The sequence below is a fragment of the Lissotriton helveticus genome, chromosome 5_1 (assembly GCF_964261635.1).
Source record: "Lissotriton helveticus chromosome 5_1, aLisHel1.1, whole genome shotgun sequence".
NCBI classification, from domain to species: Eukaryota; Metazoa; Chordata; class Amphibia; order Caudata; family Salamandridae; genus Lissotriton; species Lissotriton helveticus.
In genome coordinates this window covers 1,485,802,074-1,485,816,751 of record NC_136065.1, presented here as the reverse complement: position 1 = coordinate 1,485,816,751, position 14,678 = coordinate 1,485,802,074, and the positions used below count along the sequence as shown (strand labels likewise).

General features: G+C 39.8%; 1 protein-coding gene across 3 annotated transcripts in view; it reads left to right on the top strand.

The window, feature by feature from the left end:
* The window catches only part of TRAF3IP3 (TRAF3 interacting protein 3), a 356,734-nt gene that overhangs the window by 266,303 nt on the left and 75,753 nt on the right, over positions 1-14,678 (top strand). For all 3 annotated transcript variants that reach the window (XM_078644495.1, XM_078644496.1, XM_078644494.1), the window contains 2 exons: positions 9,853-9,915; positions 12,707-12,855. In XM_078644495.1, coding sequence (XP_078500621.1) covers positions 9,853-9,915; positions 12,707-12,855 — 212 coding nt within the window. The remainder of the gene's footprint in view (positions 1-9,852; positions 9,916-12,706; positions 12,856-14,678) is intronic.

The window sequence follows — 14,678 nt, the reverse complement described above, 5'->3', positions numbered from 1 at the left end:
CCGTTCTTTAGCCCACTCTGCCACCCCATTTCAGACATGGCCATATGCAAATCAGTCTTACCCTGTGCCTCTTGGGAACAGTCCAGCCCGAACTGCCAAGCCATGCCTTTCCTGGACCGGAAACAAGCTTCCTAGGACGGTTTCTGGCATTTCAGCCGTCTTCAGCCAGGCTTGCTTGAATCCAGTGGCAAAGTGAGCAAGGGACTCACGTCTGAGCATACCCTGCCAACTTATGGCGAACAAAGCGGTACAAAAGGGGATGGTGATGGACGGAGCATCTGAACCAATCAAACACTCACACCCAGTCAACCGATCTGGGTTTAATCCATCACCGTTCTTCAGCCCACTCTGCCACCCCAGTTCAGACATGGCCATATGCAAATCAGTCTGACCCTGTGCCTCATGGGAACAGTCCAGCCCGAACTGCCAAGCCATGCCTTTCCTGGACCGGAAACAAGCTTCCTCTGACTGGTTTCTGGCATTTCAGCCGTCTTCAGCCAGGCTTGCTTGAATCCAGTGGCAAAGTGAGCAAGGGACTCACGTCTGAGCATACCCTGTCAACTTATGGCGAACAGAGCGGTACAAAAGGGGGTGGTGTTGGACGTAGCATCTGAACCAATCAAACACTCACACCCAGTCAACAGATCTGGGTTTAATCAATCACCGTTCTTTAGCCCACTCTGCCACCCCAGTTCAGACATGGCCATATGCAAATCAGTCTGACCCTGTGCCACATGGGAACAGTCCAGCCCGAACTGCCAAGCCATGCCTTTCCTGGACCGGAAACAAGCTTCCTAGGACCGGTTTCTGGCATTTCTGGCATTTCAGCCGTCTTTAGCCAGGCTTGCTTGAATCCAGTGGCAAAGTGAGCAAGGGACTTAGTCTAATTATGTTAATTGTGTTTAAACAATTATTAATGAGCAGTTCATTAGATATTAATTATTAATAATTAATTTGTTAATATGTTAATTCTGCAAATTTTTTAGGAGCAGGTTGAGCCTCGATAGGGGGAGTAGGCTGCCAAGTAAATTAATTTTAAAACAAATTTGTTTTTTATATAATATTTTTTTAAGTTATTTTATTGTGTGAATTCGTTTAGATATGATGGTTATTATTTTTATTGTTATTAGTCATTACTTAATTAATTAATTGTTAATTAACTATGTTAATTAATTAATATTTTACAATATTGGAGGTGACGTTTATAGAGGAAAATGGTGGAAGGTAAATACATTTTAATTAATTAATTAATTATTAATTAATTTTAATTATATTGCAGGAGTGGGTATACTAAGTTATTCCCCTATGCTATAAACACTTTCCCGACTGTTCCACTCACTGGAGTGGGAATAGTCCCCCCCCTGCTATCCAACACTTTCCCTACTGTTCCACTCACTGAAGAGGGAATATTAATTTTTACCCACCCGCTATCCAACACTTTCCCTACGGTTCCACTCACTAGAGAGGGAATAGTAATTTTTATCCACCCGCTGTCCAACGCTTTCCCTACTGTTCCACAACTGGAGTGGGAATAGTAATTTTTACCCACCGGCTATCCAACACTTTCCCTACTGTTCCACTCACTGGAGTGGGAATAGTAATTTTTACCCACCCGCTATCCAACACTTTCCCTACTGTTCCACTCACTGGAGTGGGAATAGCAATTTTTACAATCCTGCTATCCAACACTTTCCCTACTGTTCCACCTGCTGGAGTAGGAATAGTAATTTTTACCCACCCGCTATCTAATACTTTCCCTACTGTTCCACTCGTTGGAGTCAGAATATTAATTTGTACCCACCCGCTATCCAAAACTTTCCCTACTGTTTCACTCACTGGAGTAGGAATAGTAATTTTTACCCACCCTCTATCCAACAAATTCCCTACCTTTGCAGTTGTTGGAGTGTGAATACTAATTTTATTCCCTTAGCTATGCAATGTTTTTTATTTTGTTATATTTAATGCAGTGTAGATTATTAATTACCATACTTTTTTTACTTTAATTATTTAAATTATCATATATTATTTGCTTGTATATTTATATAATAGGTTTATTTATATATATATATATATATATATATATATATATATATATATATATATATATATATATATATATATAGATATATATATATATATCACTACGAGGAATTTCCCAGTTAACAGGAAACGCACGACGACACACAAAGGTTGCTGTGCTTCAAGGATTTATTTTAGGCAGCAAAAACAAACAACGCGTTTCACCTCACGGCTTGCTCACGTTTGTATATATATATATATATGTAAATATATTTTTAATAATGTTTAAACTATTTTATAATTAAGATTAATAATTATTTCATATTATTAAGTAAATATATATGGTAAAATTTATTAATATGTTTTTTTTAATATTACATTTATTATTTTTACATTTTCAGCTTTTTTACATTATTGTAACTATGTTTTATTTAATTGTGTTTATATTATTTTTAATACATTTGAAATTTCAATATTTTAGTTAACTATATTTTAAACATAGATATTTTGTCCCTCGATATTTTGTCACTGATCCAGTTCCACATACACTCCTCAATATTTGAAATACCCTTTAAGTAATAACATCTTTAACATGGTTTTTCGCTCTCAATGCAGCAATTAAACCTTTGTGTGTACAGTCAGTTATCTTGCAGAGGTGCAGAAGTCAACTTACCACAGCTTTTCAGGCTGTATAAATGCTTGAAAGACAAGGATGTGGGGTTAAAGTGCCTAATACATGTTTTATTGCCTAAAGTAGTATACATATTCAAATCTTTAAAGCCAATATCACCCCTGTAGAAACAATATGCTAATATCAGTCAATTCTGAGTACAATAACGAACACAATAATTATTTTTCTTTAAGGCAGGCTAGATTGGGAGCCACAACTCCTGGTATCCATAGATGTTGAGCTACAGAGTACAATATGTAAAGTGCATAATGTGGCATTAGTGGATTCTTATAATGGCCCAGATTTTTCTACCAGTGCCTTCTGATGATCTAGACTCGCTGCTATCTTTTCCCAAGAAGCAATGATAAATGGTCTCCTGAATGACCTGACTAATGAGTTCTCTAAATACTGGTTTTAGCCAGTAGTGTCCTTCCCACTCAAATCTAGGGCTGGTGCCAAGTACATGAGCCAGAGTTTCCATTATAGAACCAACAGCAAGCATTCACCCGTGGATACTTCCAGCTTTCGGCAACTTCTCCTGTATCAAATAGCCAATACGTAGTCGTAAAAAACTTTTATAGTTCCGTGATGTGGGAAGTGACATGTAAGAAGTAAGAATGTGGTTTCAGCTCCTTCTAGGTATAAAGGTAATATTGGTTGTGGACTTTTATTTGAAGGGTTGTATGATCTCTATTAGCTGATTGCTTTTCTGAAGCTTTACCCAGAAACAGTTTGAAGGCCCCGTATGATAAATTTGAATCCAGTGGGTGGATCAATTCGAGTTCTTCAGAGATCTTCTGAATCACCCTTTGCCCAGATGGAATCTGAGGATCCTTACTTCTGCCTTCTTTAATTTATACCAGATTTTTCATAACGCAGCCCTCTGTGACAATACTGTTTATTATGGCTGAATTCTAATCGTATCTGGGGGGTTTTCACTTAATTTGAGAGCCTAAGAAGTTGGCAAAAGAGTTGTAATTGGCCCTTGTCTAACCAGTCTCCAAGTTTATCTGGGAATGCTTCTAAACCATAAATCAGAACAGGTAGAGAAAAAGTGGTTGTGATAACTTGGAATAGGGTCATGGGGAAGGGCCTGTGCTGTTGCTCGCTATTTTGCAAAGTCCAACTGCATTCCCTCAGGTGCATTTTTGAGTAGCTGTCATGTTTCTGTTTGGTGCACCGAAAGTTGAAAAATCAACTCCCAAGTATTAATCAGAGTTCATCTTACTGATTCTGTGTAAGATGTGTGTTCTCCCAATTTCCATAACAATTGCTGCCGCTTGTGGGTCCATGTAAACGTGACAATTTTTGGATGTTACAGATTTATTTCCAGTTTGTTTTCCATACAATAAATGTACGGGTTATTACGAGAGGATTGGAGTCCAGTTGCAGAGAAATCCAGAAGTACTGTATCATCTGTGTAATTCATCATGAACAGGGTTTGGCCGTTGGGTCTTGTGGGAAAGATTTTGAATTAGTTAGATTAGACTCAACATCAGCAGTGCATAAGTTAAAGAGAATTGGAGCTAGAATGCAGTCCTGTTTTAGCCCTTTATCAATAGAAATTCTCTTAGACAGTGTGCTTTCATTACTGAGTTTGACTTGGACCCAGTTTTTGAAGCAAAGGGCAAATATTGGGTTTAATATTTTTAGGGAAAGCCACTGACCAGTCAGTTTCTGCCATAGCATGGCCATGTTGGATCTGTCAAATGTCTTTCTGTAATCAATAATACATTAATGCAAAGAGTGTTTACTGCTGATGTTCTAATGGATTACGAAAGCAAACACCATTAAGATGTCTATGGTTCCAGCATTTTTGCACAAACATATCTCGAACCAAGGAATTATATTTTATGTTGCAGCCCATTCCTTTAAATCTTTTAAACTCAATGTGCAAAAAATTTAGCATCCACATCCCCCAAGGCTAACAGCCTATAATTCCAAGGGTTATCTCTGCTCCCTTTTTGTGGATGGGAGCTATATCCTCTCCCAGCCATGATGATGGCACCACACTAGTTAATAGCAGATTGTTGAAAACATTGCTCATTGTATTACTACAGAAATGTGTGATAGGCAGGCCGTTAGGCCCATGTGCTCTGTTGGTTCTCCCTTTTGAGATGATTCTCTCAACTGCTAAGGGCGTTATCTTGAGGCAGCTAAAGGATGACGTAACGCTTGGTGGAAGAGTCATTGCAGGACTCTTTCTGTAGGAAGCCGGAATGAAATGTTGGGGAACTGGTTTGGTTTTACATAGTTCTCCCACATACTGCTGTCCAATTGATTGTGCCTCAGAGGACTGTATGAGGCAGCGAGGAAATTCACCTGTGTCCAAAGTTCCCGAGATTTATCCGGCCTGGTGGCTTAGGCCAAAAAACATGTCTGTGCATTTGCTGCTTGCTTTATCTCCCAAGCTACCTTTTTGGAGCATTTTTGCATCTCTGTGAGCTCAGCTTGTTGTTGTTCAGTATCTTGGCTTGGCTACACTGAGCGTTCTGGCCCATGTAGCTATGTTCCTGTTTTTATTTCGTAGGCACATGGTATACCTTGAGGACATGGGGTTTGCCGGGGTTATTAAGTGATCACTTGTTGTAATGTGCTATTTACTATTACAATCTCCCCACTGTGGTTCTCTGCCTGTCTGCTCAGCCTGTGGTGAGGTCACTTAGAATGTTGGGGTTGGTTTGTATGTAGCTGTGAATCAGTTGGTGTGATGGGCTGAGCAGAGAGGACCTTGCTCCTGGTGGGGCATTTCTAGACATTACCAGAGATTACCAGATATTACTAAGGATCTTCTTGTAACTATATACCTGTGGATTACTACCTGAATAAATCTACTGTTATTATCTACAAGTGTCTCTGAACTTCTATACTTCGTTTTAACACTGGCGACGAGGATGGGATGGAATTACAAAAGCACAAGTTTGGAAAGAGAATACACAAGTCAGGAAAAGAAGCAGATAAAATACAGAAAATATAGAAGTCAGGAAAAGAAGAATGCATTAAAACAAAATATAATACAACCTTCCCCCACACAAGTTAGGAAAAGAAGAATGCATAAAAACAATATAACATCACTCGATGTACATCTTGTTCCCCTTAGCATCAAGTGAATATCATGCATGGCTCTATCCTACGTTGATAGACTAAAGAGTTGATTACCCACTGGAATCGTAGTTAGATGATAGGAACACTCATCCTCGAAAGCTCGCCTCCACACAGTAAGCTGTTTCTCTGCATCTGAAGACCCACTTAATGTGATCGATTGTGGGAGGCAGATTACCCTCCCCTATCGCATTAACATAGTGTAAAGTTTATAACCTTGAATCCAAACTTTTATAGTCTGCGGGAATGGTCGCTTTCCAACCTCTGGTCTATGTGAAATTCCTGCCGCTGGCTGCACACGCATTGGCATAGCCAATAGGTCTCACCTTTGGGACATTATAAGTGTTTAGCCATGCAACAGTTGATATTGTTGCACCAAGGATATTGTGCTCCATAACTAAATACTTATAAGACCCCAGAGGCGAGACCTATTGGCTATGCCAATACTTGTTTATCTCGGCATTTTGGAACGTCAAGAACTAGATTTGCAAGAAATCTTCCCACGTCGTTCATATACAAATTAAATAATTGTGTGGCTATTGCAAAGCTTGGGAGTTTTAAGTAAAATAGCTCAAGAGCCTGCACCCCTTGCAGCTATTTATAACATGATATTGCAAAAAAGACTCTGCCTTTAATCCTTACAAAGCGGTACAAAAGGGGGTGGTGATGGACGGAGCATCTGAACCAATCAAACACTCACACCCAGTCAACAGATCTGGGTTTAATCCATCACCGTTCTTTAGCCCACTCTGCCACCCCAGTTCAGACATGGCCATATGCAAATCAGTCTGACCCTGTGCCTCATGGGAACAGTCCAGCCCGAAATGCCAAGCCATGCCTTTCCTGGACCGGAAACAAGCTTCCTAGGACCGGTTTCTGGCATTTCAGCCGTCTTCAGCCAGACTTGCTTGAATCCAGTGGCAAAGTGAGCAAGGGACTCACGCCTGAGCATACCCTGCCAACTTATGGCAAACAAAGCGGTACAAGGGGGTGGTGATGGACGGAGCATCTGAACCAATCAAACACTCACACCCAGTCAACAGATCTGGGTTCAATCCATCACCGTTCTTTAGCCCACTCTGCCACCCCAGTTCAGACATGGCCATATGCAAATCAGTCTGACCCTGTGCCTCATGGGAACAATCCAGCCTGAACTGCCAAGCCATGCCTTTCCTGGACCGGAAACAAGCTTCCTAGGACCGGTTTCTGGCATTTCAGCCGTCTTCAGCCAAGCTTGCTTGAATCCAGTGGCAAAGTGAGCAAGGGACTCACGTCTGAGCATACCCTGCCAACTTATGGCGAACAAAGCGGTACAAAAGGGGATGGTGATGGACGGAGCATCTGAACCAATCAAACACTCACACCCAGTCAACAGATCTGGGTTTAATCCATCACCGTTCTTTAGCCCAGTCTGCCACCCCAGTTCAGACATGGCCATATGCAAATCAGTCTGACCCTGTGCCTCATGGGAACAGTGCAGCCCAAACTGCCAAGCCATGCTTTTCCCGTCCCGGAAACAAGCTACCTAGGACCGGTTTCTGGCATTTCAGCCATCTTCAGCCAGGCTTGCTTGAATCCAGTGGCAAAGTGAGCAAGGGACTCACGTCTGAGCATACCCTGTCAATTTATGGCGAACAGAGCGGTACAAAAGGGGGTGGTGTTGGACGTAGCATCTGAACCAATCAAACACTCACACCCAGTCAACAGATCTGGGTTTAATCCATCACCGTTCTTTAGCCCACTCTGCCACCCCAGTTCAGACATGGCCATATGCAAATCAGTCTGACCCTGTACCTCATGGAAACAGTCCAGCCCGAACTGCCAAGCCATGCCTTTCCTGGACCGGAAACAAGCTTCCTAGGACCGGTTTCTGGCATTTCAGCCGTCTTCAGCCAGGCTTGCTTGAATCCAGTGGGAAAATGAGCAATGGACTCACGTCTGAGCTTACCCTGCCAACTTATGGCGAACAAAGCGGTACAAAAAGGGGTGGTGATGGACGGAGCATCTGAACCAATCAAACACTCACACCCAGGCAACAGATCTGGGTTTAATCCATCACCGTTCTTTAGCCTACTCTGCCACCGCAGTTCAGACATGGCCATATGCAAATCAGTCTGACCCTGTGCCTCATGGAAACAGTCCAGCCCGAACTGCCAAGCCATGCCTTTCCTAGACCGGAAACGAGCTTCCTAGGACCGGTTTCTGGCATTTCAGCCGTCTTCAGCCAGACTTGCTTGAATCCAGTGGCAAAGTGAGCAAGGGACTGTGGCTTGGCAGTTCGGGCTGGACTGTTCCCATGAGGCACAGTTTCAGACTGATTTGCATATGGCCATGTCTGAACTGGGGTGGCAGAGTGGGCTAAGGAACGGTGATGGATTAAACCCAGATCTGTTGACTTGGTGTGAGTGTTTGATTGGTTCGAATGCTCCGTCCATCACCACCCCCTTTTGAACCCTATTACAATTGGCAGCAGCCATAGCCACCGAGGCCTATTTTGTTTCCATGCACTCTTAGAAGAATCAAGCGATGTGTCCTGGAGGAATTTAAAATCGCCCCCCCCCATATGAAAGGGCCAGGGATGCCGGAGAGGGTTTGTTTGAGCTGAAGTAGCGGGAGAGGGTTTTCGAGAACTGGAGCATAGATTACGGCTAATGTGAGATCTACCTGATTCAAACTTCCATGAACGAAAACCCATCTAGTCCCTGGTTCCGCCTGCGTGATTTTTGCTTTAAATTGTACATGCTTACCTATATATATTCCCACACCCTTCTGCGCACAACCAGCATTTGACGAGCAATGGAAGCCTGCCCAGCTCTGAAGAATGTTACTCGCATCCATTGGGCTCCATAAGTGAGTTTCTTGTATGAGTATAGCATCTGGATTATAACTTCTATACCAGCTCCCTATTGCCTGGGCTTTGCGTTTATTGTTCAGTCCATTGGCATTAAAAGAGAGTATTATAAATTCTTTTCTGCCCATTACCTACAATTAATTATGCTGAAAAATGTCTCTTGTTTTTCTAGGAACCCATCGTTTTGCCCATACACTCCTGGTTTCTCAAAAAAGTGCTGTGTGTGTGTGCATAATTCTTTTTTTAAAATCCCTCCAGATAAGTGCCACATTTACAAAAATAGAGCCTGTGCAAAGCTGAAGTATACTTAAAATATATAGAATTATTTGTGCCTAGACTCATCTTTTGAAAAAAAAATCCCTCCAGACCTGGATCATGTCAACTTTACAGGGGGGCCATGGTAAACGAAAAGAGCATCTAAAATATATAAGGTGACTTATGCTCTTGAAACAGGACTATAATCATATGAGCGTCTAGTCTATAGTAAAGTTAATTATGCCCATTTAAATACCCAGCAGCTGTAATTCTAAAGTGCCTCTAAAATGCATAAAGTGGCGTGTGCTATTTAAGCAGGTAATGTAAACACCAGCATTCAGCTGAATATCATAGCAGCTGAGATTCCAAAGTGTGTCAGAGATACATAAAGTGACTTGTGCTATGTAAACAAATACTACAAACACAGGCATCCAATTATCTTCCCTAGCAGCTGTGGTTCTAAAATACATCTAAAGTGCATAAATGGCTAATACTATTGTAAGCAGATACTGTAAACACCAACTGTAAATATGTCAACTCGAAATTGAGTCTATGCGTCTTAAATTGATCCATCTCACAGGATTTTTAAGCACTTATAATCGAACTCGCTGGAAGAAAAAAATGCTTTGAGGTACCAAGAAAAAAGAGGGAAAAAGCAGTGCAAGTGTTTTGTGGAAATCGGGTTGGATAGCCTGATTGGAAAGTAGTTAAGGCAAGCAAGCATGATGGGACAGGATATAATTGTTGTAAAATTCGCGATAGTCCCAGATTTCTTAATCCCTGCCTTCTGCATCTTATAAAACATATAAACTAATGTTGATTGGATTAAAAAGTACATCCGTCTTGTTCCACACCAGGAAAATGCATCTATGAGTATGGAAGAATAAGGATAATAACTTAAGAGTGAAAAATAAAATAATCACAAATTTGTTTTCTTTCTTTTTATTCCTTCTAGGTAGACTGAGATCCACGGAAGATGAGAAACTTGCACTGGAATCCAGACTTAATCACTTAGAGAGTATGTATGCAATACATTGTTTTTTAATTTCAGCAGAAATGTCTGGCTCTGCAGATCAGGGAAAGAGTGGAAACCAAAACAGGCCCTGGATAAAATATTCAAAGCAGCCGCACACTGAAATATGCCAAGAATTGAATAGGGCAGTGGGGGCATGGATGGGAAATGGCAACCCGTCCTCCTTCGAAAGAAGCCCCTTAGCCTGTGGTCTACTGGGTAAATGCCAGAGTGGAAGAATGGCTAATCTGGTCCTGCTAAGGGGGGTTTAAGAGCTTTCAGCATGACCATTCTTGTGCAACTGATTGCAAGAGCCATTAATTTGATTATGCTAAGAAACAATCCACGATAAGGGAATGAAAGTATTAAGCTGTATAATAAATGATAAAGCGAAGCCCCCATAACGCATTGGTGTGGCAACATTTGAATAAAGTACAATAATAAGGAGGGCACATAATTGGAAAGTAGAAAATTAGAACGTCCTTATGTGATTATAATTATTGATTAAAATGATAAATGACTAAAGACAAGCTTCACAACCGATATGGAGTTTGTAATATATGAGAATTAAGTGGATGCCTATAATTTTTTTTAACAACAGATTATCCGCATTGCCTAGTAACAATAGCAGTCGTCACCATCGAAGTTTATTGTACTCTGTGCATCAACCTCATTTGGATGAAGGGTTTAGTCAACTGAAGCTCAGTTCCTATATGAACTACAGTTTATGCTAAAATCTCAGTTATCTGCTAGGTTATCAGAGATAGTAAAAACTTCAAGGGAAATTTACAAACTGCATTTTGTACTATGTTTAATAGTACTAAAATAATAGTTCTAGCACACTACACAATGCTATTCACTAACTCTTATGCATTAAGTCTACACCCCTATCTCACCTCTATCTTGTATGTGAGTAGCTCATTGCCCCAACTGTAGAGATCTCCCACACATATACATACGTTTAAGTAAGAAATGTGGGAGGGACATAGAAAGTGACAGGAAAATGGGAAATACTACTAATGGAGAGGAGTTAAGGGAGGAGAAAAGAAGTGTTAGGGGAGTGCTCAGGAGGGGTTTAGGGATGGACTTGCACCCACCTACAAAAGAGTAAGCCCATTGATATTCACACACTGCGCTTCTATAGCTACTACATGCAAAAAGGAATAAAAACAGTTGTAAATGTACTCCAGCTGATTGCTGGAGTAAGTCCAACACCATAAATGGCCAACCACCGGTACTTCAACACTCTCCTATAGAAAATAATTGAAAAAAGGGGCTAAAATATAAGTCTGTAGGAGCTAAGGTAAAATCAAATTAATTTTTTTATTACTTTAAAAATATAAATACATTTAATTTATTGTTACAAACAGTATACTAGTTTATTATAAACTGTAAATAAATGTGTTTAAATGTAAACATGAATGTAACAATGTTTCTATAAATTAATTACATTAATTTGACCTAATTCTGCACATTACTTTAAAAAATGTGTCTAAACAATAAAGAAAGATAGATTTTATAATTTAGGTGGGAATCTTTTTTATTAAAATCGTGAGAAAAATACATTTTATCTAATATATTAAATATAATTCAAATATTTAATTCAAAATGAAGTTAATAATTATGTAGCTTTTTTATTTTGCTTTACACTTAAAAGTTGTATTTTAATATTGATCTTAAAAACATCTTTGCTGTTTTTTAAACTTTAATCAGCTTTTAAAGATTTACATATACTTTACCACAGGGAGATCTCTGCTCCAGTGGCGGAGATCTCCGCTTACATGTAAAAAGTTACAAGTAGTACTTTTACAGTTGTAAATTAGGCTCCACCCCTTGAATTCTGAGGGTAGAATCATGCAAGCCTAAACTTTGTACTACAGTTGTACTCCTAAATCATTACTAGCCTGAGCATTAGAATTTTGTACAAAGTGTAAGAGTAAAATCATTTGTGGATATTTACTCATTTGTTAGTTTACCTTTGAGAATAGGCCCCTATAACTTGTAGGCCTTGATCTCCCCATAGACATATAAATAATCACATAATAGTGGCATATCATCATTCTTTCTTTGCGTATTTTTCCAACCTGTTTGAAACGCTACTTGCCAGTATTAAATGCAGTAGACAAATTTCCTATTCTAACTCATGGTGTAACGTTTTTGGGGCAATAGCTTGGTATGGGAATTGCCAAATCTTAGCACGAGGACTTTTAAATCAAGACTTGTCTACAGTAGACATGTTTGTGTTAATTAATCAGTTACACATTTATCATCCTTGTAAGACTTTATCTTCTGTCTTAAACAAAAAAGTTTAGTTGCCTTATATCTCTGCTTCTAGTGTTATACTAGTGCATTTTTCCTCTATTTATGCTCTACCCCTGATGCAATAGTCTTATTGGTGCTTCACTTTACAGATTTGACTTTATAGAGTTGATATTTGTAGGCTTATGAATTACTTTACACTCTGTGAGCGAGAAAGAGTACAAGCCTTTCCGTGCTTACATGGGGCGAAATGTACCAAAAGAAGAATCCTCAGCCAAAGTTGACCCCTGATTTAACCAGTACAATAACCATGCGGTGACAACCTCCTGTGGCACTTTGTCATTTGATCGCAGTGTGTAAAGGGTAAAGAAATCGATTGCAGCCATTACTTTCCTTAGGAGATACTGAATACAAAAACTTCTATCCATGATCTTGGTCCTATGAAAACCCAAAAGTGTTTTTTTACGTTCATACTTACTGTCTTTTCGTTTATGGAAAAAGAGGCCTTCAAATCACCGATTCTATGCATATTTTTCAGGTGATTTTTTAAGTATACAGAGTCAGCCTCCCGCCTCTCTGCAGACCCAACCTTCATTGCCCAAAAAACAGAAGAATAATAGAGAAGAGCACCAGCACCAAGCGAAATTACGAAGGATTGACTCTCGGCTTGTGGCGAAGGAAAAAGAGGTGGGCTATTGTTTGTTATGACAAGTTTTCCCTACTTGCAATAGAAAAGACAATTTAAATAATTGTAACATACTTTAGGGCACACATTCAATAAACGTAAATAGTTTAATCTAAAAAACATTTCAGAGAATGTTGTAGCACCCCTTCTCAGGAACCATTGCCTACTATTGCAAGAATGTTGTTCGAGACGAAGCGCCTACAGTATGCCTAATTTCAAAGAGTACAACACGCCACAGCACCAGTAAATGTGCCCGTGATGCATTGGCAATTGTAAAGAGACTGATGTCTCCATTTAATTGGTTCTTCTACTACTGCAAATTTAAGTATCCATCTTGAAATGGAATATGTTAGACTGCAACATCCGCAATTCATGCGCAAGGAAAATATTACATTCTTGCAAAGGGATTGTCTGAAAATCTATTAGGATTGTATTATTGATACAGGTAGTCCTATTTGTTAAATTGATAAGCAAATAACAATCGTTTCGCCATGCAATGGTTATTTACCATTTATTTTACAGAAATGTATAATTTTAAACATCGAAAACCTCTGGGGCTATAGAGCAAAACAAGGTACAGGAGAATGCTAAAACGCCACCATCTACTGGATAAATACAGAAATCCATTGCATAATACTTCACATTTCACCTACATCTCTAGCACATTCAGTCTGGTTGATTAGTCTCATATGGATTCAAATAAATCCTGGGCATCCCACGTACACCAATTAATGCTTGTACTGCAGTATTTGACTACTTATCTGCATGAGCACCATGGGATGGGATTAGTAATTCAAGACAAAGAATGACCTTATGTGGAGCTGTAAACCGCCCACGTTTACTTAGCTTGTACATACACTATCTGCTAGTACAACCTATATTATGCAAGAGGATCTCCTCCCAAACATTAACAGTCCTGCACAGTTTTTGCCACCTTCCAACGCATTAATCATTAAACCAGACACGGATCTGCCGACATCAATTTCTGACAGTTCTGTTGCCTAAAAACGTTGAACTAAACTTAAAACATCTAAAATGACAGAAACTGACAATCATCAGGGAATAGTAATATCTGCAATTTGAGTTTGACAATAGGCTTTTCTAGGAAGAAACACAGATCTCTTCCTGTCCTGTTAGAGGTATCACTATGGGAATTCGACAGTTTGTGAAACCAAGACCCCCAGCTATGTGTTAATCTCCTGTTGTCTGTCTCTCATCCAACTACCTAAGCGGAGCCAGAAAAAAACAGAAGCAGGGTTTTAGCGAATTTTCTATTGTTAGAGGAAAAGTTCTGAATGGTTGTGAGCAAGGCTGATTACAATGCTGTGTTTTCAATTCTTGTGAGAGAAGCTTGTACCACACCTTCGTACTGCACAGGATCTTTACACAAGTGCGCTTTCCACTGTGTCAATGAAAGGAACCTGCCTTAACCTTCACTTTGTTAGAAGGAAGCTTGTTCATGCTGAACTAAAGGAAGAGCGGTTCACACGAGGATGAACAAGTTACTTACTTACCTTTGCTACCATTCTTCTGATGGCTAAGATGACTACATCAGACAACTCTTTTGAACCCCTTCCACTGCCCCAAACTGGATATAAAATGTTCCATAGCACTGACACACTACCAGCATTTCTCAATTCGGCAGAGCTTCATTCTCGGCCTCTCTAGACTCCACCTAAAATGGCATGAATGAATGAATAAATTAAATTGTTTACTGCACAGTCATTTTAAATCATTAAAGTCAAACGATATACGTACAACAAGAACATTCAGCAACTAATTATAAACTGATCAACTAGGTACCATACTGAACATGCTTTTTATA